Raw genomic sequence first — 26,936 nt, 5'->3', positions numbered from 1 at the left:
TGAATAAAGAGAAAATAGATACTAACAAAAGATAATAAAATTACCTATTATTATCACTTAGAGGTGACTTTCTGTAAACATCTGTATTCTAACATGTTTATACAGGGTAGGCAAAAGTAGGTTTACAGTTATGATTATGTGAAAGTTTATTCTTATATTATTATTTACTCATTGTTATATTATTTTTTCATGTGAACAACTATAAACCTATTTTTGCTAACCCAGTACATAGTATATTTCAATGGTTTCATGCTGTACATGCTATTCTATACCTGCTTTTTTCACTAATGGTAGATTTGGACATCTATAATAAGGAGTATATTTTAGCAGATTTTATTTGTGTGTATTAAGAATACTTAAATGGTTTAATACGGTTTTATTCTACATATGCTATCCCTTTCTCATTTATAATAATTTTTTAACATCTGTCTGGTCACAGTTAGCTCTAGTGTTGTTTTTCTTCATAGGGTACAGGTGTGCTATAATTTACTTGGTCCCCTGTTGTTGGAAGCCAAAGTTTTGTTTTTTTTTTTTTTGCTATTACAAACAACATGTGATGAATACTTATGCATATAGTTCCTACTCACTTATCTGATTTTTTGTCTAGGATAGAATCCTGGAACTGGAATATCTGTTCTAGTGATAAATATAATTTAAAGACTTATGCATATTGACAACCTGCCATTCAAGAAAATTGTACTGCTGTATACTCTCATCAGCAATGTACAACAGTACCCATTTTCCCGCCAGTTCAGATGGACACAGTCTCCTTTCCTAGCTGTGGTTGCTATGTACTTTGGTGTCCAGACTAGCTTACTGGTCTATGTTTACAGACTTCTGTTGTGCCTTTGCTTACACTGTCTTCTCCTTTTAGAATGATTTCCCCCTTCTTTGCCTGGTTACTTTTACTTTTCTGTTAGACTATATACAGCTGGGAAATTTATAGAACTTTGTATTTCCATGACCGTTGCTTGATCAAGGTTATTCTTTTCATAGGAAGTTTATATTTGAAAGTAATGAAATAATAATGAAGTAATTCTAACCTGGGATATAACATAGTTTTCCCAAATTTGTCTTTTCTTTCAGGGCTGAGTTTCCCAAATGGTTATTAGCTGAAATCTCTAACTTTGGAATCACCTAGGCCCTGTGGCATGATTTTACATTCTTGTATCTGTTTTCTATCTTCTAAGGCTCCAAATTTTATTCTGGTTGAGTTTCTTCAGTGGCAAGGGTGAGGGTGGTAGAGGTGGATGATAATGTAGTTTGACTCTCAGTCCTACTGCTGGGCAGATTGCCAAGGAGACCTTGGCAAAGTTGGGGATTAACAGGGAAGGCGTATTGAAGTGCTCAGTAAATTGAATGACTGAGCTAAGTGGTAGCTCTGGAAAGCCCCAGACTGGCCCTGAGGACTGATGCTGGACTTGACAGAAACCTGAAGACCCAGGAAACTATACCAGTAGATAGAACAGCAACATGAAGCTGAGGCTACTTTTCTGCTTTGAAGATTTGATGGGCTCTACTTGAGAAGTCTGGGAATTTTTATTACAGTTCTAACATGCCACCAACACCATTGTTAACACAACAGACTATATGCCAAAATTCTACCACATATATCTTTGTAATGCCAGTTGGGTCATATATGTTTGGGAAATAGGAAGAGATTGGATTCATATGCAATCTTTCCTAGTTTAGGAGAGCTGGGAAAATGGAGTAGAATGGTGATCTTTAGCCAGAGGGGAAAAAAAGCTTGAAATCAGCTACAAACAGCAAGAGCCTCTTCAGCAACACTTTAAAGAAAATTAGAAATGTGCACCTGTACCCAGGGCTCCCCTAAGAGGCACACCCCTAGCCTCACCTTGGTTTCACTTGCAGCAGGCTGCTTCCCCATTCTTCCTCCCTTTGTGTTGTCTCAGCTCCCTAGCTTCCTACCCTGTTGCTGTGGTGCAGTGTACTGTCCCTGGAGACTGCCTCAAACCCCTCCAGGATGTTTATCTGGGCATCCAAATGATCTCCCCAGGAACAGGTTATGGTTTTTGTTTGTCTTAGACTCTCCAAAGCCTTTATTCATTGTTTTAGCCCCTTTTTCCCTTTTCTCCTTCCTTCCTATGCTAATCTGCTTTTCCTTCCCTTTAGCTTCTTTGTTAGTTTGATGTTATATTTATAAAGTTTGGAAATTTTTTATTTTGGCATTTTGCATCAGAAGAACATATTAAGGGCTCTAGTATTTTAATACTGAAGATTTTAATTATATATTTTAATCAAAATTAGCAGCATTAAAAAGATATACATAAAATAGGTAAAAGTAAAATGTGTTGATTAATAATATGTATGCATGATTATGTTCTATATTAATCATTTATAAGCATATTTATATTTATGTAAAATATGTCAATTCATGAGTAGCTTTGTAATGCTAGTTTTGTTTTCATCCAGGAGGATCAGGATGGGAGTCAAGGCCTGGGTAAGAGAAAGAGGGTCAAGCTAAGCAGTAGCACCAAAGGTATTTATGTTTTATTTTTACCTTGTACAAAATGTTCCTAAAATGCCTCATCACTAAGAACACTCAATTGGCTAGCCATATTGACATCAGAGGTGTTTAAGAAGAGAGTTAGTTATTACGTTTGGCAAATAATGGAGAAATTGTTGTTGAGGGGTGATTATGGGGATCCCAAACACAATTAAAACCCCTACTGCTGGGATTTTGTTATTATTTTTTAAAATAAAATGTTCATTATCATATTTGAGCCAGAAAAATGAGAGCCTTCATGGATTCTTCAATTTGGATCCAGTGTTTCAGGTGTAAAGTTTTAGTTTGGTTTATATCTTTTTATAATCTGAGGTATGCATTTTCTAGAGTTTAAAAGGACAAATAAGGGAGAGATGGTGAGAGATGATAAAAAGCTTGTGAATGAATGAATATGAGAATGAATGGGAAGAACAGCACTTAACACATATTAAGGGTTCAGTGAGGACTTAATACATGTTTACTCAAAGGAGGAAGTAGATATGCCTATAGTGAGGGAATAGATTAGTTATAATAATAATGAATAATATTTTTTAAACAATTTTTAAAAAAGTTTTTATTTATTTATTTCTAGAGAGAGAAGGGAGAGAGATAGAGAGCGAGAGAGAGAAACATCAATGTGTGGTTCCTGGGGGTTATGGCCTGCAACCCAGGAATGTACCCTGGCTGGGAATCGAACCTGCAACACTTCAGTTCGCAGCCCGCGCTCAATCCACTGAGCTACGCCAGCCAGGGCATAATGAATGATATTTATTGAACTTTGGTATATGCTAGATATAGTGCTAAGCACTTCACATGCATTGTTTCATTTAATTCTCAAAGAAACCATATGAAGCAAGTTTTATTACTAATATTTTATGAACTAGAAAGTGGAGACATGTTGGAGATCACAGCCAATGGGAGTTAGAACCTTAAGTCAATCCCAGGACCTAAGCTCTTAACCAGTGTGTTTTTTGGCTCTCACTCAAAGCTTTTCTAGAGTACCCGATTTTAGTTGCCAGCCTGTACTTTGGATTTTTGCCATAGTCAGAAGTTTAACAAGGTCTGTTATCTGGGTTGGTATGGTCTGTTAGAATCTCCAGAGTTTAAAATAATATTTTGATGAAAAGAAGATCCTTATTTTTGGTGCTGGTTAAGTATATCTTGCGGAATATTTAGGACTGCTTGGAAAGGTGGAGCAAGCAGGCAGTGACCATTGAGGTTCGTTTTGTAAGTCTGTTCTTGGTTACTTAGGCTGCTGCATTTAACTTGTGGCTGCTAGCAAAGGGCATGAAATTTGGTCTGCAGGCCAGGATGCACACATTCACACCTGCTCCCCTTTTTCCTGGCTCAGCAGAGAGTCTGTGATGCCTGAAGAAAATTAGAAACCCATGTGGCTACCTGGCCCTTTGGCTTGCTTGAGTTCATGTTTTTACCAGAGCCCTTGAGACACTGCTGGGCTAGAGCAGATTATTAGGTACATGCTTGAGTTTAAGCTTTTGGATGCCTGGAAAATACCTTTTATGGTGTAGGAGGACATTGTTTTCCTTTAACCTGAAGAAATTCTGACTGAAGGTATTTTTCATGCAGACTTAAAGTTGAAGTTTTTCTTTTATCCTGAATTTTTTCACCTTTGGGATTGAATTGTCTTCTCTTTCTCTATGGTAGGAAGTAGATGATCAGTTACTATTTTTAGTTTATGACTATGGAAGAAATAGTTTTTGCTAGTAGAACCCCTGGTGTTTTAAAGAAATGATTATTGCTTTTGAATATATCTGAAGGGAGTGGTTTAGTTTATGTAAGAATTTGGTTCAACAAATTGAAAGTGAGCTGAAGAGAAGATAGATAATGATAAGCAAGAGGTGACGCACTGTGCTAAACACATTACTGCCTATTCTCAAAACCTAAATTTCAGCCTGGCTGGTGTAGCTCAGTGGATTGAGCATGGGCTGCAAACCAAAGGGTCGCCAGTTCAATTTTTAGTCAGGGCTCATGCCTGGATTGCAGACCAGGTCCACAGTGGGGCCACATGAGAGGCAACCACACATTTATGTTTCTTTCCCTCTCTCCCTCCCTTCCACTCTCTCTAAAAATAAAGTAAATAAAATGTTTTATAAAAACCCTTTCTTTATCCTTTAAAAAATTTCAAGGATAAAGAAATTGAGGCCTAGAGTGCTATTGCTAACATGGCCAGCATTGTTGACGTAGTGAGTTGCAGAGTTAGGGCTTTTTGTGTCCTAATAAAACCTTTACCTTACTCATGGATTTATAGCACATACTGAGTCTTCAATAATTTCTCTCTAAACTTTGGCTTAAGGTAGTTTAGTCATTATACAAGTCATGACAATTTAATCAAAATTTTAAAGGTAAATAGTCATACATAACTAATGGAAGCATTTCTAACCACATTTCCATAACATAACACATAAAAAGCACATAACTTGTGCTTTAAATATCTCGGGAAATTTGACATCACCTATTTTAAGAACAATAATGAAGACTATTGTGGGAGGCTGTTTTTGGGAGGTCTGAAGATGAAAGAAGTTGAATTATACATAACTGTAGCTATTTGCATTTTAGTAGGAGCCACAGCTTTTCTGGTGCTTTTAAATTGTTATATTTATTTAAAACAGAGTTAATATGTCTTTCCTTCTAAATGCTTGATAGTAGTAGAATATTATGGTAGCTTTTCATTTGGCTTCATTTTCATTCAATGTGATCTTGCAGAATCATAACTATAAATTCTAAGATTAATGCTACTGGTTTTGTTCAGCTTTGTCATGTGTTAAGAAGCATCTTCGAGGATTTTATTTATCTGTCTGTCTGTCTATTTATTTTAGTCTGTTAAATTTTCATTCATGTTAGTGCCAAGTGAATTGAGAGAATTAAATTGGCTTCAGCAATGTGCTGTGGCTTATGTTCTAATTTTTAATTATAATCTTTACATTTCTGCCACATGATTCACTTGGGTCCTAGTTTTATTACTTTTTGGTTTAGAATCTGTTAATGTGTGTCTTTGAATATATTTTACCTTATTTCTTGCAAGACTGGTCTTTTTGTGTTTTTAAATCATTGCTATATCCTGGGAATAATGTATTTCAGGAGGAATAGATTTCTGTTTTACAGGTAAAAAATTCTGAGATTTGGAAAATAATTATTTAGTTTCTAATAAAGGGATACATAGTGTAACGGTATTTATATTTTTACCCCATTACATATTGCTTATACTGAAGGCACCATCGAAAGGGAGCTGGGTAGGGGATCGGTAGATACTTTTGCCTTGCTGTAGTTAGAATCATAGTGTTCCGAGATTAATAAATTTATTATTCTGAAAATAATGGATTATTAATTGCTGATGGAAAAATTGGGTTCAAGTTATGCCTAGTAACTGAATCAAGTCTTATTAAACTCAATGTTTTATAGAAGAATCAGAGAGCAATGACGTACTGAGTTTATTGTTATTTTTTTAGACTCTACCTGAGGGAGATGTGGTATGAACACATTACTCAATAACAGAACAACTGTGAAATTGGGTTGGGTTAATTGAAAAAACTCTACAAGGTTATCCTGTAAGACAACTTGAATTGTAAGGTAGTTGTGGTTGTGCCTGCATATTTTAGTGCACGTGATACTGTTTTTTCAAATCTCTCATCTGGCTCTAGTTGCTGCTTAAGCACCATCACTTAACTGGTCCATTCACAGTTGACGCTTGGTGTATCCTTTTGATGTCCTTATATAGCGCTAATGATTCAGAGCAGTAGTCCAAGATCATTAACTCTAACAGAGATTAGTACTCAGAATTTTCTAGTTCAGCCCTGGCTGGTGTGACTTGAGCACCGGTGAATTGAGCACCAGCCTGTGAACCAAAGAGTTGCCAGTTTGATTCCTGGTCAAGGCACATGTTTGGGTTGTGGGCCAGGTCCCCAGTAGGGGGTGCGTGACAGGCAACCACACAGTGTTTCTCTCCCTCTCTCCCTTCTGCTCTGTCTAAAAATAAATAAATAAAATCTTAAAAGAAAAATTTCTAGTTCATTTTTTAGGGAAAAATTAGAGGAAGTGAGAGAAAGAGAAGCTAAAATATTAAAAAATTTAGTTCATCGTATAAATGTTGAGACCTTTCTGTTGACTGAGTATGGCAAGGATTTAGACATTAGCAAGAGATAGCTGTGCCTTCAAGGAGTGGCACTTGGCCTTAGATATAGGCTTTCCAGTAGATAATTTTCTCTCTGAATACTTACATTAAAAATGGGCACTGTATGCATGAAGAGGGCATCTTGAGTCCAGTGTTTAACACTCTTTATATTTTTCCTGGTATAGTTAGTTCTACTAGAAAACAATAAATGCTTCTGTATACTACAGTAAGCAATGCATTAATAATTATTTTCTGTAATGAAGTTAGTATTTTATTATGAAGGATAATTTTGAAGAAATAGATAAATTATTTATAAAGATACCCCCTTATATAAATATTAAAAATTAAAAAAATTTAGATAACTTTGGACTTTATGTCCTTAATAGTATATTTTTAGCTTAAAATAATTACTATTTTAAATTAGGTATCATGAATATTGTTCTTGTAAAATGATTATTTTGATCTTAGAAATTTTAGGTAAATGGCTCATGTTTAAGGAAAAATAATTACTTATTTTTGAAGTAACTGCTTTGTTTTAAAATATAAGGATTAAGTATCTTGTGGTTTATATACTGTGGAGACTATAGAAAACTAGCTTGATATTGTTAGTATTATCTCTGAATTATTGAAAAGACACCCTTAATGTTTAAATACATTTAGGTGTTTGAGTTTCATGGTTTATTAATTATAGTAAGGCTTAAATAAGATGAGGAACTTAAATCATTAGATAATAAATTTTTTCTTATGCAGATCAATCCATAATGGATGTTTTAAAACATAAAAGTTTCCTAGAAGAACTACTGTTTTGGACTATAAAGTATGAATTCCCCCAGAAGATGGTAACTTTCTTACTCAATATGCTTCCTGATCAAGAGTATAAGGTATTTATGTTTTTTCCATCTTCCTTTCTTTGCCTTTTCTTTACTAAATCTTTTTAATATATTTCTCAGCTGTGACTTCCTGTGTTGCAGCTCTGAGGACTGATAAACATACGAAAGTGCACAGGGTCTGCAGAAAAAGCACTGCGTTAGAGATCTGTGGCAAAGCGCCACAATGAAGCACAATTCCTAAGGGTTGCCTTTCTGCATGGAACTTAATCCAAAGGGAGTGCTGGGGGACAAACATAAACCCAATTGCACGAATAAATAGGTTGTTACAAATTGTAGTAAATTCTTTGAAGGAGAGGTACAAGGGCTATGAGAATGTGTAATGGGGGCAACTGAATTTAGCCTGTGGGGTTTGGCATGGGAAAACATGGGATTAGTAGCCGCTGGCCATGAACTTAAATACAGAACAGGTACTGACTGACTCATGTACAAATAAATTCAGGTAGGTGAAGTCTCCAGTTCCCAGAGTGTGTGGAGCCACCTGTGGCCACCAGGTGGTATGGCAAAGGTTTACAGCATAGTGTATGAAAAAAACGAATCATGCTGTAGTTCTTTTATGGATTAGGTAATAAGGCCTCTGTAGTCATGACACTTTAATAATGACATTGTTTTGTGTCTTTATACCTGCTTTAGAAAACAACAGAGGAAATGTACATGTTTCACAGGAGTATTTAATCAGATTAATGATCAGCTTTCAGATGAAATAGGATAATGTATTTCTTTTAGAGTAATCACATTGACTTGTTAAGTATGTGAAATCTGTGATAGTTTTTAGCTGAGACTTTAGATTTTGTTAAAGTAGGTAGCACAGAACAGACATATACTTTGACAATAAATGGATTGATTTATGAGCATAGTGAAAATTTGTATTTTAAATCATGGTATTTATAATTGCTTTAAAATTTTAATAAATTAAAATGCCTATTAAAATTTTTTTAACCATCAAAGTATTTTGCTAATGTTACAAAAAATGGGGAAATGTGAATTAAGACTACCATCATCATTGAAATTATTTTTTCAGTTACCTTGGACATCATCACAAACTAATAATGGTTTAAAATGCTAATAGAATATGTTGGAAAATGTTATAAAAATTAAACTACTATGTATTTTTTCTATTTAAAAAATTTACAGGTTGCTTTTACAAAAACTTTCGTTCAGCATTATGCTTTCATTATGAAAACACTGAAGAAAAGTCACGAATCAGACACAATGTCTAACAGAATCGTGCACATCAGTGTTCAGTTGTTCAGCAATGAGGAGCTGGCCAGACAGGTAACAGAAGAATGTCAGCTGCTGGATATTATGGTCACTGTGCTATTATACATGATGGAAAGTTGCCTTATTAAAAGTGAACTACAAGGTAAACTCAGAATTATTTTCACTGGTTTCATTATTAGTATACTGTGTATACCTAGTCTTAAAAATTCCTTATATGTTTAAAAATAGTTTTAAAAATATAGTACAATACAATTTGTTAAAGAAATTTTTGGAAAATTTTCAGTAAATTGAAAGAAAAAGTTTAAAATCACCTATAGTTTTGTTATTCACAAATAACATTTTGGGATATTTTCTGTCATTTCATGTGATAGTAAATTTTATATATATACATACATACTTAAAAATGTGTTGCCATAGTGTGCATGTCAAGAAGATGTGTTTTAATGATTGCAAGTACTAATATTATATGGCTTTACTATAATTTATTTAAACATTTGTTCATTAGATGTTTCTATTTTTAATCATAAATATGTTACTATCAGCCTGAGACATTGTTATATGCCTATGCTTTTATAACTTAAAAGTTGGAATAAATCTTGCCTTTTCTGTGCTGCCATAGTGAGATCTTGGATTTTCTTCTTTGTGCCACTATATGGTTAATACTCCTCAAAATGCCATATATTTCTAGAACCTTATCACATTCTCATTTCTCTGTGGTCTTTCACCTTAACTTTACCTCCGTGTAATAATTTATATTATTTGAGTATTTGCTATATAATATGCACTGTGTTAATACTATTTATATGGTGTTTTAATTAAGTTTCTGAACAACTCCCTGAGATTGACATTATTACTACCCCCACTTTAAAGATGAGTAAATTGAAGGTTAGAAAAGTTAAGTCATTTGCCATATAGCTAACAAATGACAGCGCTAAGAAGGACTTTATGTCTCCTGATGTCAGAATCTGTGTTCTTCACTGTGAACAGTCAGGCCAACATTGATACCACTGTGTCTTCTCTTTTTGGCACCTGGAGTTAAACTTCAAAAACAACAAACAGTACTTCAAATTAAATCTTAGGACCTTTTTATTTTCTATAGTTGAGTGTTGCTTTGTTCCACTGCTGCCTCCTTCTGCAAACCAGCTCCAGGTTTCTTTTTATACTGATTGTCTGTTTTTAGATGTGATTCCATAACCTGAAAATTGATATATGGTCAGTGCAGGGCACAATGCCTTATGTTAATAATAGCTAGCTAATAATTATGACAGCTACCATCTTCTGAGCACTTACTATATGCCGTACTCTTTTCTCCATTTTATAGGTGAGGCAATTATGGCTTAGGGAGTTGAAGTCAATGATTTATTGTTTACAGCTGTAAAGTGGTAAGGCTCGAGTGTCTGACTTCAAAACTTATACTTTCGCCCACTATGCGACTCTGTCTTTACATTGTAGGTATAGTGGGAGCATAATACATTACTTACAGTAAGCAGTATACCTCTTTACTTTTTTAAAGGGGAAGTTAAAAGTTGCTTTGTATTATAGTTTTTCTATTTTCATGTGAGTTGACTTTTTCTTAGAGATTTAGAGATATATTGTTCTTTTTTTCTTTCCTTCTTTCAAAATAGTATTTTAAATTTATAAACTAGAAAAAATTTTAAATTTAGAAATATCTGTTTTCTTGAAAAGAATCTGGAGTTTTCTTGACTAAGTGGTTTAGCTGTGGGGGTCTATTTTCTTTCTTTTTAAAAGATTTTGTTTATTTATCTTTAGAGAGAGGGGAAGGGAGGGAGAAAGAGAGGGAGAAGAACATCAATGTGTGGTTACCTCTCTTGTGCCCCCTACTGGGGACCTGGCCTACAACCCTGGCATGTGCCCTGACTGGAAATCAAACTGGCTACCCTTTGCTTTGCATTCCAGCGCTCAATCCACTGAGCCACACCAGTCAGGGGTCTTTTCTTTTTCTTTTTTTTTTAAATTTTAGTTTATTTTATTACATTTTTAGAGAGAGGTAAAGGCGGGGAGAAAGATAGGGAGAGAAACATTGATGTGTGAGATAAACATCAATTGGTTGCCTCTCACACACCCCCAGCTGGGGACTTGGCCCACAACCCAGGCATGTGCCCTGACAGTAATTGAACTGGCAACCTTTTGGTCCAGGGAGTGACACCTAACCTGCTGAGCCACACCAGCCAGGGTGGGAGTCCATTTTCTTGACTAAATGATTTAGCTGTGCTTATTATATGTGATTTGTATCTGGTCTTCAAGGAAGAATATTTTGGAAGAAGATGTATATGAGTCTTCCTCCCATTTCCATATAGAGTTTTTATACCTCTTCCAGAGAGAGTTTTTATACCTCTAATCACTCATTAACCCACCTCACTCTAGTGTCTGTTTCCATCATTCTATCATTCTTTCCAAAATTGTCTATGACTCCAGTGGCCACATTTCTTGGGTTCCCAGAATAGTTACAAGTGATGCCTGTTGTTCTGACATGGTTGTTACTACAATCTCTTCTACTTCCAAAAGAGTCTCAGTTCATGTAATAAGTTATATGGCCACCCTTTCTATGGCCTACATGATGAGGAAGCCAGTGGCTATCCTTTGGATCTTATTTGATTTTCAACAGGATTTTATGCTGTTGATTTTCTGGTCTTTTTGTGAACCAATACTCTTTTCTGTTTGTCATGTCGATGTTGGTGTTTCTTGGCACTTGGTCCTGGTGTCTCTGCTCTTCTCACCTTTCCCCTATTTTGTGAAATCATACTGCATGGTCTTACTTGCTTTTTATATATACCTCCCTTCTAATGCTGGAAATAGGTTCATCTTGGAAATTCTTGCACAGTTGAATTTTCCAGAAGCTAAATAGCTATAGGTAGCTTTTCTAAGATCTTTAAATACAAATGTATTTTTTCTAACAGTAAATTATATTATTTCTAAGCCAAGGTCTAAAATTATCTTTAGCTTCTATGGTGTTTTTTCCTCTTTTAAAAGTAGCATAGCAATTCATGGTACATATTTGCTGATTTTCTAAAAGTACCATAAGTCTCTCCCATTTTTACATGAGTAGTATTGGAATAAGCTTTAGATATATTAAATATAACTAGCCACAGATATTAAAACAGGATCTCTGTACTTTCTTTTTTGTTTTTTTAATCTCTATGTAGTTTTTACATAAATGATCTCTAGATGATATCTGAAAGTTTTGTCTACACTTTTAGTAAATACAGGAGCTGACACAGTGAGAATTCAGTGACCACTATTTAGCAATGATTGAAGATTAAAAGGAAAAATCCTCTGGTAGTACGTGATTCCTACATTACATTTTTACTTTGTTGTATTCATTTCTATACCTAACCACTCTGTGATTCCAGATGTAACTCAGAACTTTTCATATTCCTGAAATTTTACAATTTGCCTTATAAAAGTCTGTAAAATGGGACTTAAAACTATGTGTTGCATAACAATAGGAATATCTGTAGTTGCTGGAAACCCTAGATTAAGCTGTCCTGCATATCAGCTGTTTATTAGACTATATTTTTTGTATGTCTTCAAGCTCCTCACACACAGTTTCCACACCAAAACCCCATTATCTCTCTGTCAAGGCTGCTGCTGTTCTGTCATCCTGTGTGTGCATGTGTGTGGGTGTTTATGAGTACACAAGTCTGTGTGTTGGTGCCATTGTCTGACCATCTACACAGCTGCTCAGCTCAAAATCCTAGGAGTTATTTTTGACTTCTTGTTGCTCCTTGTAGATATAATGGACATCACTAAGTCTGTCTTTTACAATTTCTAAACAGCTTAAAATAGCTGCTTCTCTTTATCTCTGCATCTTCATGCCACTACCATAGTTCAAGCCATTACCTGTGGGGCTTTGTCTCTAGTCATCACCACTCTGCTTTAGTCACTGTCCACTCTGCACATCTGTCTACAGGACTCCTTCTTACCACCCCAGCGCCCTCCAGTGGCTCACCGTTCTCTTTACAGGAACTCCAGCCTCCTGAAGCTAGTTTATAAAGCTCTCTACCCTCATTTGTGCCACTGATTCTTTGCATTCTTTGTCTCAGTGATTTTATCTTTTGTTTTTTTTAAATACAGCTTTGCATACCTCGAACACCATTTCCTCCCTTATCTGTAGTTTATTTGGCTAGTCCTAATTCCTGCTTTATTGTGTGAATCTCAGTTTGAATATCACTTCCTCAGGAGAGACTTTTCCTGAATTGTAGACTAATTTTATTTGTTCTGGTGACTTTCTGTACTTTTCTTGTTATAGTCCCTAACATACATTTTCTTCTTGGATCTTAATCTTAGTGGGCAAAGAAACTATATGATCCTGGATTGATTTTTAGAGCTTAATATACTACCTGGTCCTCAGTAGGTGCTCAATAAATAATTGTTGGTGGGTGACTTTTGTTAGCCTGAATCATTGCTCTCTGTATTTATAGTGTTGAAAGCACTTGGGTAAAAATAGAAGTCCTAATCATTTTATTTCATTAAGGATTCAAAGGTGTTTTTCACAAGAACAGTAATATTTAAAGCAGTGTCAAGAAAATAGTGATATTTAGCTCTGACAGGTGTGGCTTGGTTGGGTATTGTCCTGCAGATTTAAGAATCACTGGTTCAGTTCCCAGTCAGGGCACATGCCTGGGTTGTGGGTTTGGTCCCAAGTCCGGGTGTGTACAACAGGCAGCTGATGGGTGTGTCTCTCTCATATCAGTATAACTCTCTCTCTCTTTCTCCCTCCCCTCCTCTTTCTGTACAAATAAATAAATAAAATCTTAAAAAAAAGAAAATAGTGATTTTTGAGTAACTATATTCAATATTCTCCTTATTTATCCTCTGATTTTAATTCAATAGAGCAGTGATCAATGTTTAAAACATTTTTTAAATCCCAGCATCCCTGAGCACTGTCTCATCAATATCAACGGCTCATCAGCTCACAGTGGCAGTAGTTGTCAGAGAGCGTTTCTGAATCTCAGGTGTGGATAATTTATGGAAAGACTCTTACCCCGTCTCTGTCATGCAACTTTACCCTCTCTCATCCCACTGAGAAGCACTGAAAGAGAGCATACTTAACTTTGTAGGCCTTGTTCTTAATATAGTTAAATGTCAGTGTGGTAAGAGCCTCTATATTGGCCTCAAGTTCAGCAGTAAAGATAGCATGGTAGGATTGAGACTCAAATTCCACATGCTCATTTAGTTCTCACTGGTTTAAATTCATACCTTGTAAAAATTAAAACTGATATAAATCTTGCTAAGAGAAGGCAAGCATTCATATGAAAAATCAAGAGTTGGGTAAAATAATTTCATGGACTGAACCCAAATTTAATGTTGGAAATTAAGTAGTTCAGTAGAAGCTTCCTCACTGATGAGTTTGACAAGTAGATGGTTAGTTGAATAAGTTGGTTAAAGTGAGGAATCATTAAAAAATGATACATACATTGTCTGAAACAGTACATTTTAACTTAGAGCACAGAAATGCATGCTCATTCTCCAATCTTTTAATTTTGGGCAAAGCATTTTTAAGGTATGGTTTACTTGAACTGAAGTTCTTCATCTTTCCTATATCATATCTGTAAAGCATCATCTGTGATTTTTAGTTTCAGTTTCTTTAAAGTAGAATAGGAACATTAGGTCTTAGTGAAGCAATCAGAATGTAAAATGTTTTTCCACTCAAAGATTTTTTTAGCATTTTCTCAGGCACTTTTATTGTCTCTCAAAAGCTTATGATACAGTGTTTGTAATGTTTCTCTTTGTGCTTTCATATTTCATCAGATTTCATCATATTATATACTTTTAATTTAAATTTTCTAATTATAATAAAAAGAACAACTTGCATGAACAGAAACAAAACTGACTCTGGATCAGCATATATGTACTCAGGTTGTATACTAGGGAATAGGCTGCTAGCTTTGAGCATCCTGTGTATTGTGGTTGTTAGTGTATTTTACAGTGGGAATTGGGACTTCTTCGTCCAGTTAAATTGGAATAGGTTAAGAGAGCTGATGCATGTGTGGGAAAAATCTAACAGTAAAGGTTTTGTATGCATAACCACCTCCCCCAACAATGTATTTAAATTTTGAGGTTTTTTTTTAAGGCTTAAGAAAGTTTATGTGTGTTTTCTTTCATTTTTGAAATACTGTATTTGCTAAGAAATTATATTTACATATTCTTTGAATAGAAGAAAGCAATTACATGTATATTGCTTAAATCACACAGATTTGATAAGATGGAATGAGATTAATCTAGGAATAAAAATATTTTATTGATTGGATTGAAATATTGTTTTTTGTCAGAATCAAAATATTTTATAAACATAGTATGTTAAACATAGGGTAAAAAATTTTATAATGTGTTAAGTACAATATTATGTTAACATATTATTTAATTCCCTTAAGACATGGGTCTTTTTCCATTTACAGATATAGACATTGATTCAGAGTCTAAGTAACATGCTTAAAGCCATGTAGGTATTAAATGGCGGGCTGGGGTTTGAACTTAGGTATCTCTGATTCTAAAGTGTATAATCTGTGTCATTGTAAACTTTTTAAAAAAACTTATTTTGGGCTGTGTGTGTCTGTTTTAGATGAAGAAAATAGTTTACATGTGGTAGTGAACTGTGGAGAAGCATTACTGAAGAATAACACTTACTGGCCTCTTGTCAGTGATTTTATTAATATCCTTTCTCATCAAAGTGTGGCTAAAAGATTTTTGGAGGACCATGGTTTGTTAGTTACATGGATGAACTTTGTATCTTTCTTTCAAGGTATGAATTTTACTTTTTTTTATTGATTTCTTTAGTTTATAGAATGCCTAATGTGGAACTATCAAACATTAATTAAAAGATAATAATACATCATTTAGGTTATGTGTGAAATGTCTCATTTGAATTAATTGATATTTATAAGTACTTTAATAAAGAATTCATGAAGGTATATCAAAGAGTTATTAAAAATATCAAAATATTAAAAAGGAAACAGGAGAATAAGAATGTAATTTTTTTTAGCATTTTAAACCATTAATCTGGAAGTTTTTATTCTCTAAGACGTTTCATAGTGCTTTCATAAAAAAATTTCAACTAGCATCAAAATTAAAATAGTTTTGACTTTTTTATTTAATACATTTAATTATATAAGAAACCAATTTACAAAGTGTTTCTAAGAAAACCTAGTTCGTAAATAATTCCAAAAGGACTAGATCATTGTATTTTAAAGTTTACTTATTTCTGTACATATTGCCACTCATATGTATATCAGAATGTATTTGGTACTAGGAAGTATTTTACTTGATTTTTAATATAAAAATCTTGTTTTCATTTAGCAAGGCTTATATCTTTTAATTTTTGCAAGGTATGAATTTAAACAAGCGAGAACTAAATGAACATGTGGAATTTGAGTCTCAGACCTACTATGCTGCCTTTGCTGCTGAACTTGAGGCCTGCGCACAGCCAATGTGGGGGCTTTTATCACATTGTAAAGTTAGGGTATGTTAATTTTTGTTAATTTCTATATTTGCCTTTAAAATAATTAAGAAAAAAGTGAAAACATGGATTTGTTTACTTGTATATAATAATATTGCAGTGTTTAATTCTGTACTCAGCTCTGTGAAGGCTGACTTGAGACAGTAACTATTATTCTTAGGCAGGTTGAAGTTAATTTATATTGTCAGGTCTTTCCAGGCTTCCCTTGTGAGTATGAACTCCTACACTCATCTTTGTTTCATTTTACCCATTATCAGTTAGTTGCCTAATCTGTCTTGTCTTTTAAGGGATGAGGATAGTTCTCAATAGAGTTTGCACTTTTAAGATTCCAGGCACAAAATCAGTATACATTTCATACAAATTCCAGTTGTTTATAAAACAATCTTAAGGGTAAAAGAGCAGTAACATACATTCTTATAATTGGATAAGAAAATGCTTATTTGTAATTTATCTATTTATATCTTTCTATATAAATATATATTTTACTTTTTTATTTTGAAGTATTGGTTTGATGGATCTCCAGACTCCTTGGACAGTCCAGAAAAATGGAATCCCTTGATCTTTAAACTAAGGACTTGACTAAGATTTTGCTATGTGGATACCATGAAGTCCAGCTTGCTAGCCTGTACCAATAAACATGCTGGACAAGATTTTATAGAAATATTTTGAAACCCTGGATTCTAGTTTGGGTCTGCCTCTTTCTACTTAACGTGACTTGGTCAACTCATTTTAAACTATTTGAACTTCTCTGTCTCAGTCTTTTTTCTTATTTTTAAAAGAGCAAAATGAAGGCTAGCAAAGCCTGTCATTTTTCACAGGGTAATTATGAGGCACTCTTTCATATACTCTTCAAGTGCATGTGCTTCTTTATGCAAATTTATATTTTCTCTCATGACTTCAGCTATCCTCTAAATGCAGATGACTCACAATGTTGCTACAGTCTAGCCAGGTTCAAATTTCCAACGGCTCTGGTTACTCATGTAGCTGTCCTTATAGGACATGTTTTCTCAGGTCCTTAACTAACTTTTTAAAATCATCAGTTCATACTATGTCCTTTATATCATTTAATGGTATCTTACAATGATATAAATGTCTAAATGTCTAATATAGAAACCTTTTCCCCTTTCTATACCAGCTTTGTTCAAACTGTATCAGGTGCTATGAATCCTCTCTTCCATTCCAGAAATGTCTTCCTCCTACTTCTTTCCTTTTGACTTAATTTATTTCTGTAAATTTTAAAAATCTGGGTTGTTAAGGCAATTTCTTAACTGCCACAAGATTCTTCCTACTGTAATCTGTCCCAATACTTAAGTTACTTATCTAAGTTCTGTGGATATCTCTTTTTTGCTTAAAAATTTGTTTCTAATCTGTCTCCAGGATAATATCTGAGCTTTCTGTGGAGGCATTTAAGATTCTCCATAATTTTCCCTCAACCTGTTTCTCATAATTCATCTTCCTACACTACACTCTGTGCCTCCAGGCCTTCATTGGATTACCATTCCTCATGATACAGTGTTCTTTCTTTTCTTTTCCATTTTAACACAGTTATTTCTCTTTACTAATTCTCAAAATATGAGGTGTGTTCAGAAAGTATCCAGCCATGCAAATATGAAAAACAGACATTTACTGAAGCACATACAAGATACAAGAAACATTATACATACGGCAGTGATGCCTCAGTCCCCTTCAAAGTAGCACCCTGGGACCTCACACAGTTCTCCCAATAGCCATCAGCTGCCTCGTCATATTTTCCTGAATCTCATTGCTGGCCTGAAATCTCTTCCCTTTCAAAGGTGATTTTTAGTTTTGGAAAAAGCCAGAAGTCATAGGGCACCAAATTTGGGCTGTAGGATGCTGAGTCACCTGGGTGATTCAGTGTTTTGCAAACAACAAACACACAAACAAACAAACAAACAAACAAAAAACTCTGCACAAGATGTGATGTATGAGCAGGTGTGTTATCGTGATGAAGCTTCCAATTGCCAGTTGTCCATAGCTGTGGCCTTCTGAATCATCCCAATAGTTTCCACAGAAGAATGTTCAGGTTTAAAAGATCACTGTAGTTGTTGGGAGGACTGATTGAAGGGAGTGTGGGGAGCATCAAGACTAGAAGTAAATAGACCAATTAAGATGCTGTGATAATCTAGATAGGAAATCCAGATTTAAAATTCAAGATGTATTCAAGATTCGTTTTAGACATTGAAGATGTATTTTGGAGGTACAATCAATAGACTTAGATGGATATTGTTGATGCATGAGAGAGGAAGACTTTTGGGTAACTATGTACCAAGATAAAACAGATTGATAGAAAAAGTGGGTTTAGGGAGATTAGAGTTAGTTTGGATATGCTAAATTTGAGATGCTTATGAAACATCCAAGTGGAAATAGCGAATAGGCAGTTGGAATAGATGAGGTGGGATGAGTTGTACTATATGGCTATATGCATCTTGTGATCAGAAGAGAAGTCCAGACTAAGGTTATAAATTTTAGAGCTGTGGGAATATAGATGGTATTTATTGTCAGCGACAGGATGAGGTAAAGTAGGAAAGGAAGAGCAGTAGTCCCTGAAGAAAAAACTGACATTTAGATGTGAGGGAAAGGAGAAAAACCAGAAGAATTCAGTATTATTGAAGCCAACAGAAGACAGTGACTTAACAGGGAAGATTGATATGTTGGTATGAAGAGACATTATTTTAGGAGGATTATTGGACAACTACTTTGAGGATAAATTTGGATTATGAAGCTGGGGTATGTAAAAACAAGAAATCATTGTTTCCAGGTGGTAATTTATTTTTAGTCTCTGAAGGTCAGGATTATAGTGTGTTATGGCTCCTTCAAGCTCTGATGTGAGCGAACAGAGAGAAAACAAGCTCATATTGTCCTGGTAGTATCCGAGAGTACTTTCTCCATTAAGGCAGTACTTAGTTTCTAGATAGAATGTTCTCTTGAGCAATTGTAGTATGCCAGGCGTAGCTCTTTACATTATATTCTTCATGTTATATTCTTATTTAATCCTCACAGCTTCTTATGAAGTAAATAATCTTTCTTTCATAGGTTAAATAACTTGTCCAATTTCACACAGCTACTAGTGAAAACTGAGTTTGAAGAGAAATCCATTTGATTTCAGAACCAGTGTTCTTTATCACTTTGTTATAATTGTCTTGTAAGCAAGACTGTCTTTAGCAGCAGTGTTGTTAGGTTTTAGAAATGTAAACTAGAATAATGACTATTATTTAAAGTTAAAAGCTATTTCTTTGTGTTTATATTCTCTAATTATAAAACTGAAAACTAAAAGATTAAAAAACAACTAAAATATTAAAAAAAACAGTTAAAAGATTAGCAATCAAAAAGGGAAATTCACCTGTAGCTTACTTTGTATGATTGTCCTGAGTGCTGTTTGGTTTTTGAAAATGGTCAAGGCTAGTTAAACAGGTAATACTATATTGATTATAATAAATAGAGTGGATAAAAGATGGCTCATTTCTATAAGTGTTAATTTTTGCTTTTTGAACAAAACAAACATGCTATAAAATCTCCATCTAGTGGCACCTTTGGGTTACTGCAGACGGGAGAGAAGTTGAGTCTGGCCATGACTATGGAACACTTAACTATTTGTCTGACGTAATGCTAGACTGTGACACAGAACATTTGATATATATTATTTCATTTGCTTCTTCATAACAGTACTAGGTGGTGGTAGTATTAATTCCCATTTTTACACATGGAGAAATGGTGACTCATAAAATTTAAGTAGTTTGCCAAAGATGATAAAACTAGCAAGTAGGTGGCATGCATACTGAATTTTGGGGGGTGGGTATATTAGTGGTGGGGAGAGGGGAGAGAGATGATCTGAACAGATTATTAAATGTACTATGTTTAGGAATGGAATTAAGAGGCCACCTTTTAAATGAGTCTTGATACCAAGTTTTTAAATTATTCTCCAGAAGAATTGAGTCAGTTTACACTAGTGCCAAGAAGGTATGTATAATGATACTCTTTTGCCCAGACACTTGATAAAATGGGAGAATATTTGGTTTTAAAAGTTTCTTTATTCATGAATTATCTGCCAGTTTAGTTTGGTTATCACAGATTATTTATGGTAACTTTTAAGTGCCATTAAATTTTTTCCTATAAGAGATAGGGAACAGAATGTGTAAAGTAATATTTTTATAAAGATAAATCACTTATGGGATAGATTAAAACAGGGTGAATATTGGCAAGGATACTGGATACATGATACTTGGTCTGGATGATAGCAGAAATAGGTGGAAGTTGGAGTGAATTTACGTGATAATATCAAGGAAGAATTAGCAGGACGTGGAGACTGAACAGGATGAAGGAGACATCATCAATAAATGTGAGACCTAGCTTTCTTTAAAGCCCCAGAGTAATTTACATATGTGAAAATACATTTACATAGATAATATATTTAAAATTCATATAACATAAAAGTCATCATTTTAACCTATTTTTAAAAAATATTTCATTTACTTTATTTTTTAGAGAGAGGGGATGGGAGGGAGAAAGAGAGGGTGAGAAACATCAATGTGTGAGAGAAACATCTATAAATTGCCTTTTGCACACCATGCAACTGGGGACCTGGCCTGAAACTCGGGCATGTGCCCTGACTGGGGATTGAACCGGTGACCTTTCAGCTCACAGACCAGCACTCAATCCAGTGAGCCATACCAGCCAGGGACATTTTAACCTTTTTAAAGTATAAAGTTTAGTAGTTTATATTCACAAAGTTGTGCAACCATTACCACAAATTCCAGAACATAATCCTGAATCCTCATACCTCCTAATTCCAACCTCTTCTCATGTCCTGGAAACCACTGATCTCCTTTCTGTCTGTATGAATTTACCTAATCTGGAGATTTCATATAAATGGAATCATACAATATGTGACCTTTTGTGTCTGGCTTCTTTCACTTAGTGTGATGTTTTTATAGTACAACTGTGTTGCAGCAAGTATCAGTCAGTACTTTATTTCTTTTTATGACTGAATAGTATTCTGTCATATAGATATACTAATTTTACTTGTCCATTTATAGGTTGATTTCATTTTTTTGCTGTTATGAATAATGCTTCTGTGAACATTTGTATACAAGTTTTTTTTTTTAAATTCTCACCTGAGGATATGTTTATTGATTTCAGAGAGAGATGAAGGAGTGGGTGGGGGGAGGATAGAGAGAGAGAAGGGGAAGAGAGAAAGAAATATCTAAGTGAGAGAGAAACATCGATTGGTTGCCTCTCACACACACCCCGGCCATGGATTGAACCAGCAATTTAGGTGTGTGCCATGACTGGGGATGGAACACACAACCTTTTGGTGCATGGGACCAAATACTCTAACCAACTGAGCCATGCACGCAGCCAGGGATATACAGATTTTGGGGTGAATATATATGCTTTAATTCTCTTGGGTATGTGAGTGTAGAATTGCTTGGTAATTCTATGTTTAACTTGGAAGTAGCTATACTATTTTACATTCTCGTCAGCAATGTAAGAGAGTTTCATTTTCTCTGTATCCTTGCCAACATTTTTTATTTTACATTTTAAAAATCATAGCTATTCTAGTATATGTGGATGGTATCTTATTGTGGTTTTGATTTGTAGCTTTCTGATGGCTGATAGTGTTTAACATCTTTTCATGTGCTTATTTACCATTTTGTAGATCTTTGGAGAAATGTGTACTCAAATTCTTTGCCTTTTTTATTTTCACAAAGGCAATCATGATGTATTTTCCCATTTTACTTAATACTTGCCTATTTCACTGTATCCATTTCTCCATAAAACATCAATAGCACATACTTATCCTCTTCTAAATTTTGTTGCAAACAAAGATACTCACAGGCTACTTTGAGTACTCATATATTCTGCCCTCTTAGTTATTTTTTTATTATTTATTACTTGGGCACTGTTTTTAGGTGCCCAATTCAGTGACATTAAGTGCATTCACAGTGTTGTGCAAGCGTGATCACTGTCCTTTTCCAGAACATTTATCATCCCGAAGAAGCTCTGTACCTATTCAACAATAACATTAGGAAACATAATATGTGGGGAATATCTTGAAATTTAACCTGATTTATATTATACAAACCTATTTCAGCTTTGATTCATTTTAAGGAATATATCATATCATATAATAGGTAGCAGATTGTGTTCTTTAATTTTCATAATTGTCACTGATTGATAGTATTAGTTTGCAAAGAGATGATTTCTTAAAATGGCAAATATGGTTATTTTGAAAAAACTTTTATCATTGTATATAGTAATATAGTGTACATAACTTATTTTTATGTATTGCATATAATTTGAAGGTGAAAATATACATATATACTGAAAACATATAATTTATTATTTTAGGAAACTCAAGAATATACTCGAAATGTTGTTAGATATTGCCTTGAAGCTCTTCAAGACTGGTTTGATGCTATAAACTTTGTAGATGAGGTATGTATATTTATAATATATGTAAAAGCATTTATAAAAAGAACTGACAGATCTCATTTAACATTGAAAATAATGAATAGCACTTCATAGGACAAGGGAAAGAAGTCAAAGTGAATAGTATTATTAAGCTTTTACAAAGAGAAGTGGGAGACCAGTCCTTTGACATTTTCCACAGTGCATTTATTATGTTTGCTTATTCCTAGAGAAGGGTATATGTTTTTTCCTGTGCTTAAATGTGTATGTCTCACTATTTGTCAGGAGTGAATTAATTTTATTTGAAGAGTTAAAAGTGACAGTGCAAATATGAATAGGATGGGAGAGATTGATGGGAACAGTATGTTACAACTTTATTAATTGGTCACTGTTCTTGTATGGGCTTGGAAACAAAGGTGATTGTTATTAATAATTAATTGAGACGAGTTGGCATAGAATGTGCTCTGTATGAATTAAAAAAGGGCTTGCTTCTAATTAGTCAGCCAAGCTTGCGGTCAGAAGCCCCTTTTATTCCTTTTGTGAGGTGGCATCGCAATATGCCACGTGTAGAAGGAAGACCATATTTCACACTACTTTAACACTCCCTCTGATTGCTGAACCCTAGGCAGATGGAACCTCTGTTGTCTTTTTTTCCCCTGAAACTGGAACTATACCCATTAATTTTCCCTACTTTTTGTTTCTATGATTTTCATTAAGTACCTCATATAAGTGGAATCACATAGTATTTGCCTCTTTGTGACTGGTTTATTGCACTTGGCATAATGTCCTCAAGGTTCATCTATGTTGTAGCATGTGTCAGAATTTATTCCTTTTTATGGAAGGCAAACTTATACTTATTAGAATAACTTACTATAGATTTTTATTCATGTACTGAGGAGGATGTTATTCTCCTATTGGTTTTAAAAAAACTCAGAGATGGTGACATATTGTTGCAACTCTTCATAACTCTTTATGGATACCACATTAAGACAATTATCCGAATGTTCTGGATAAGGTTTTTTTACACAAAAAAACTTTACTAAAATTTATAGACGCATTAAAAACAATACCTTTTTAATTTTTAATTTTCTTATTTGTTTAAGAAAGAACTGTTGTGTGCTTTTGCCCTATATTGATGGCATGACCCATGTGATTCACAGATTTAAATACAAATTTCACAATATTTACAAGGGTGCCAAAAGTCCTTAATTTATGCAGTACTAAGTTTTCTGGTGGAGGTTGTGTGTTTGGCATTGATATGGGGAACATCTCCTCTAGGTCATGAAGGAACCTAAGCAAGCACTTCACCTGTACTCAATTTAGAACTGTAGTCAAAGCCTCTTAACACTCTGAATGTAACAGTGGAGTCCAGACTAGCTCCTTCTACTTGTTAGGAAGTTACTTAAGTTTCCTAAACAGGAAAATTACTAGTTTTTACTCTGTAGGGTTTGGGGAAGGATTAAATGGGGAAATATGAATAAAGTGAGGGACTGGCACATGGTAAGTACTCAATAACTGTTAGCTGCCATTATTGTTCTTATTCCTACTATGTGCTCGGTATGCATACCTTTGAAGATTCCCAAATGGCCTGCTGTAAGGGGATGGCTCTCTCACCTCTTGTTGTGTGCTAGATGCTTCAGAGGATTCAGAGTTGAGTAGTATACAATTTCTGCCTTTAAGGAACTTGCATTATTTAGGTGTTTAAAATGGAATTATTTTATTTACAGCAGTTTTTAAAGCTGTATCTTCTAAAATTTTAAGTTTTGATTTAAAAATAGAGGAATAAATCAAGGTGAAAATGTGGATTTAGCATTTCAAAACTTCCTTTGAACTTTCGTAAACCATTCTTTGACTTATGGATTTTGTTTGTTTATTCTAGCCAGCACCAAACCAAGTAACTTTTCATCTGCCACTACATCGTTACTATGCTATGTTTTTGAGTAAGGTAAGACTGTCATTAAACATTCTATTTCCTAACATTAAAAATAAGTATTGAATTAATAACTTTCTAATTATAATTTATAGGCTGTGAAATGTCAAGAACTAGATTTGGATTCTGTTTTACCTGATCAGGAAATGCTAATGAAACTAATGATTCACCCACTCCAAATTCAAGTATGTATTCAGGTTTTTAAAACATTTTGAATGGAATTCTTTGGTTAAATGAGTCTTTCTTTATTTTTATCCTTTTATCATTGTTTTTATAGCCAAATGCTTGAAAAAATTTTAAACTCAGTTTTGGTATTTTTGCCAGATTATATTTAGGTGTTTTTGCTTTTATGTGATGTATATTTAGTTACAGTTTTCCTAGGAATTCTTTTCACTATACAAGGAGCGCCCCCATGCCCCAATGGAATTATCTTCTGGAGGGTGGGCCTTTTGTAGTACAGGCTTCCCCCACTAAGTGAATGTTCTAGGAACCCATCCCTTTCCATGTACCAGCTGGCATTGTGAGAGGCTGTGTTTGGCTTCAGTGAAATGTTTTTGAAGGCTCTTTCAATGCATTTGCCCATTCATGATGGGTGATTTATGAGTGCACCTGCCCACTCGGTGCTGAGTGTTCAGTAGTTTTGGACCAAAAATGACATGACCCCATGCTCCACCCTTCCTGTGCACCCAGTTTAACTCTGAGCGACTTTTTTTGTTTCCCTGGATGAAAAAATTCCTCAAAGGGAAACATTTTGCTGATATGGAAGAGGTGAAACAAAAAATGGCAGAAACACAAAAAGGCATCAGACTTGAGGAGTTCAAAAATTGTTTTGAGCAGTGGAAAAAATGTCTTGATAGGTATATAGTATCAAATGGGGAGTACTTGAAGGTGACTGAAGTTTAAACATGTAAGAATGAATACACAATTTTTTATAAATAAATTTTGATTTTGGGGGGTTCCCCCTTCTATTTACTTACAAAGGAACTTTATAGACTGTTTTGGGAGCCAGTAGACCTAATGGATTCTAGCCTTTGTGACACCTTTATTTCATTATCTATGTCGTTTGTGGTAGTTCACCTACTTGATTCTTAGTTTCCCGATCTATAAGTGAGAGGAGATAAAAGAGACAAAAGTTAACCTGTATAATAAATTCTGTTTTTTCTTTTCAGTTCTAACACCTTAATTTTGTGGGCCAACCTTTTATTTATGTACATTTCTGGGGCTTGCACTTATATTTGTTTTTTTCTGGCTATTTTACATTTGTTAATCATTATTAAACTTTAACTCTGAGACAAATAAGTTAACTCTTATTTGTTAACCCATTTGTTAACTCTTAACAAATAAGAGATGAAGTTATGACTAAGTTAAGTTTTAATTGATACAGGGCATAAATACATGAAGAATTAAATATTAACATAGTAAGATAATTTATTCTAATATGACCCTGTCATATCTGCCAGTTATTTGGAAAGTGACTAGTTTAGATTGAAGGTTGAGTTAGAGTGGTTAAAGATATAGGTTATATTCTTTGAGTTTGAACACTTAGCTTTGTTTTATGCTTATTTCTGTGTTCTTTAAGCATTATGTATGGCTTTCTTTTTTGAGGAGGGAAGAGTTAAGTGTAAGTATCACTGATTCCTTATGAACAATTTCAGTGAATATTGCTATAAGTATGTCCAGGAGCCATCATGGAAAACTAACTCACATGTAAATTTCCAAAAGAGGGGACTGTATAAAGCATTTAAAAACTTTATATGTTTGAATTGAATATCTTAAACTAACATTGGACAGAATGTCAGGCTCATACTGTTAGATTAAGATATAATATTTTGAAAAGATTGTTCAATATAACATGATTTTATGAAGATTGAATTTAGGTGACTTCTTTGTCCAATTTACATAATTTTTATCTTACTAGGCAAGTCTTGCTGAAATACACAGCAATATGTGGGTAAGAAATGGTCTGCAAATCAAAGGACAAGCCATGACCTATGTTCAGTCTCATTTCTGTAATTCCATGATTGATCCTGACATTTACCTGTTACAGGTAAGCTGACTTGATAATGCAGATGTTGTACTTTAGAGTGTCTCATTCGTACCCACAGGATTCTAACTTGTAGAGGTGACTAAATGACAACATGGAGAGGTTATTGCTATTGAAATAATTACTTCATTTCCTTCCACAGAGGAATTACTTAATTCCTTCCACAGAGGAAGCATTAGATTTGTTCAGGAGGCAGAAGCAGGAGTGAAGGGAAATACTGGAACAGTGACTTTGTTCTGTGGTATTTCCACAGGAAAGGGCAAGTCAGAACAGGGGAAGCACTTTAGGATTGGCTAGTTTGAATAGTTTTGGT

General features: G+C 34.3%; 1 protein-coding gene across 6 annotated transcripts in view; it reads left to right on the top strand.

Annotated features, from left to right (window-relative positions):
• UBR3 (ubiquitin protein ligase E3 component n-recognin 3) overlaps positions 1-26,936 on the top strand; it is a 212,589-nt gene that overhangs the window by 59,316 nt on the left and 126,337 nt on the right. For all 6 annotated transcript variants that reach the window (XM_045840779.1, XM_045840481.1, XM_045840699.1 and 3 more), the window contains exons 6-14: positions 2,434-2,500; positions 7,386-7,516; positions 8,657-8,885; positions 15,327-15,506; positions 16,090-16,223; positions 22,590-22,676; positions 24,529-24,594; positions 24,675-24,764; positions 26,498-26,626. In XM_045840779.1, the coding sequence (XP_045696735.1) occupies positions 2,434-2,500; positions 7,386-7,516; positions 8,657-8,885; positions 15,327-15,506; positions 16,090-16,223; positions 22,590-22,676; positions 24,529-24,594; positions 24,675-24,764; positions 26,498-26,626 (1,113 nt within the window). The remainder of the gene's footprint in view (positions 1-2,433; positions 2,501-7,385; positions 7,517-8,656; positions 8,886-15,326; positions 15,507-16,089; positions 16,224-22,589; positions 22,677-24,528; positions 24,595-24,674; positions 24,765-26,497; positions 26,627-26,936) is intronic.

The sequence above is a fragment of the Phyllostomus hastatus genome, unplaced genomic scaffold (genome assembly GCF_019186645.2).
Source record: "Phyllostomus hastatus isolate PE091 unplaced genomic scaffold, TTU_PhHast_1.1 phas_contig_1, whole genome shotgun sequence".
In the NCBI taxonomy this organism is placed as follows: Eukaryota; Metazoa; Chordata; class Mammalia; order Chiroptera; family Phyllostomidae; genus Phyllostomus; species Phyllostomus hastatus.
This window is presented reverse-complemented; position numbering and strand designations above follow the sequence as displayed.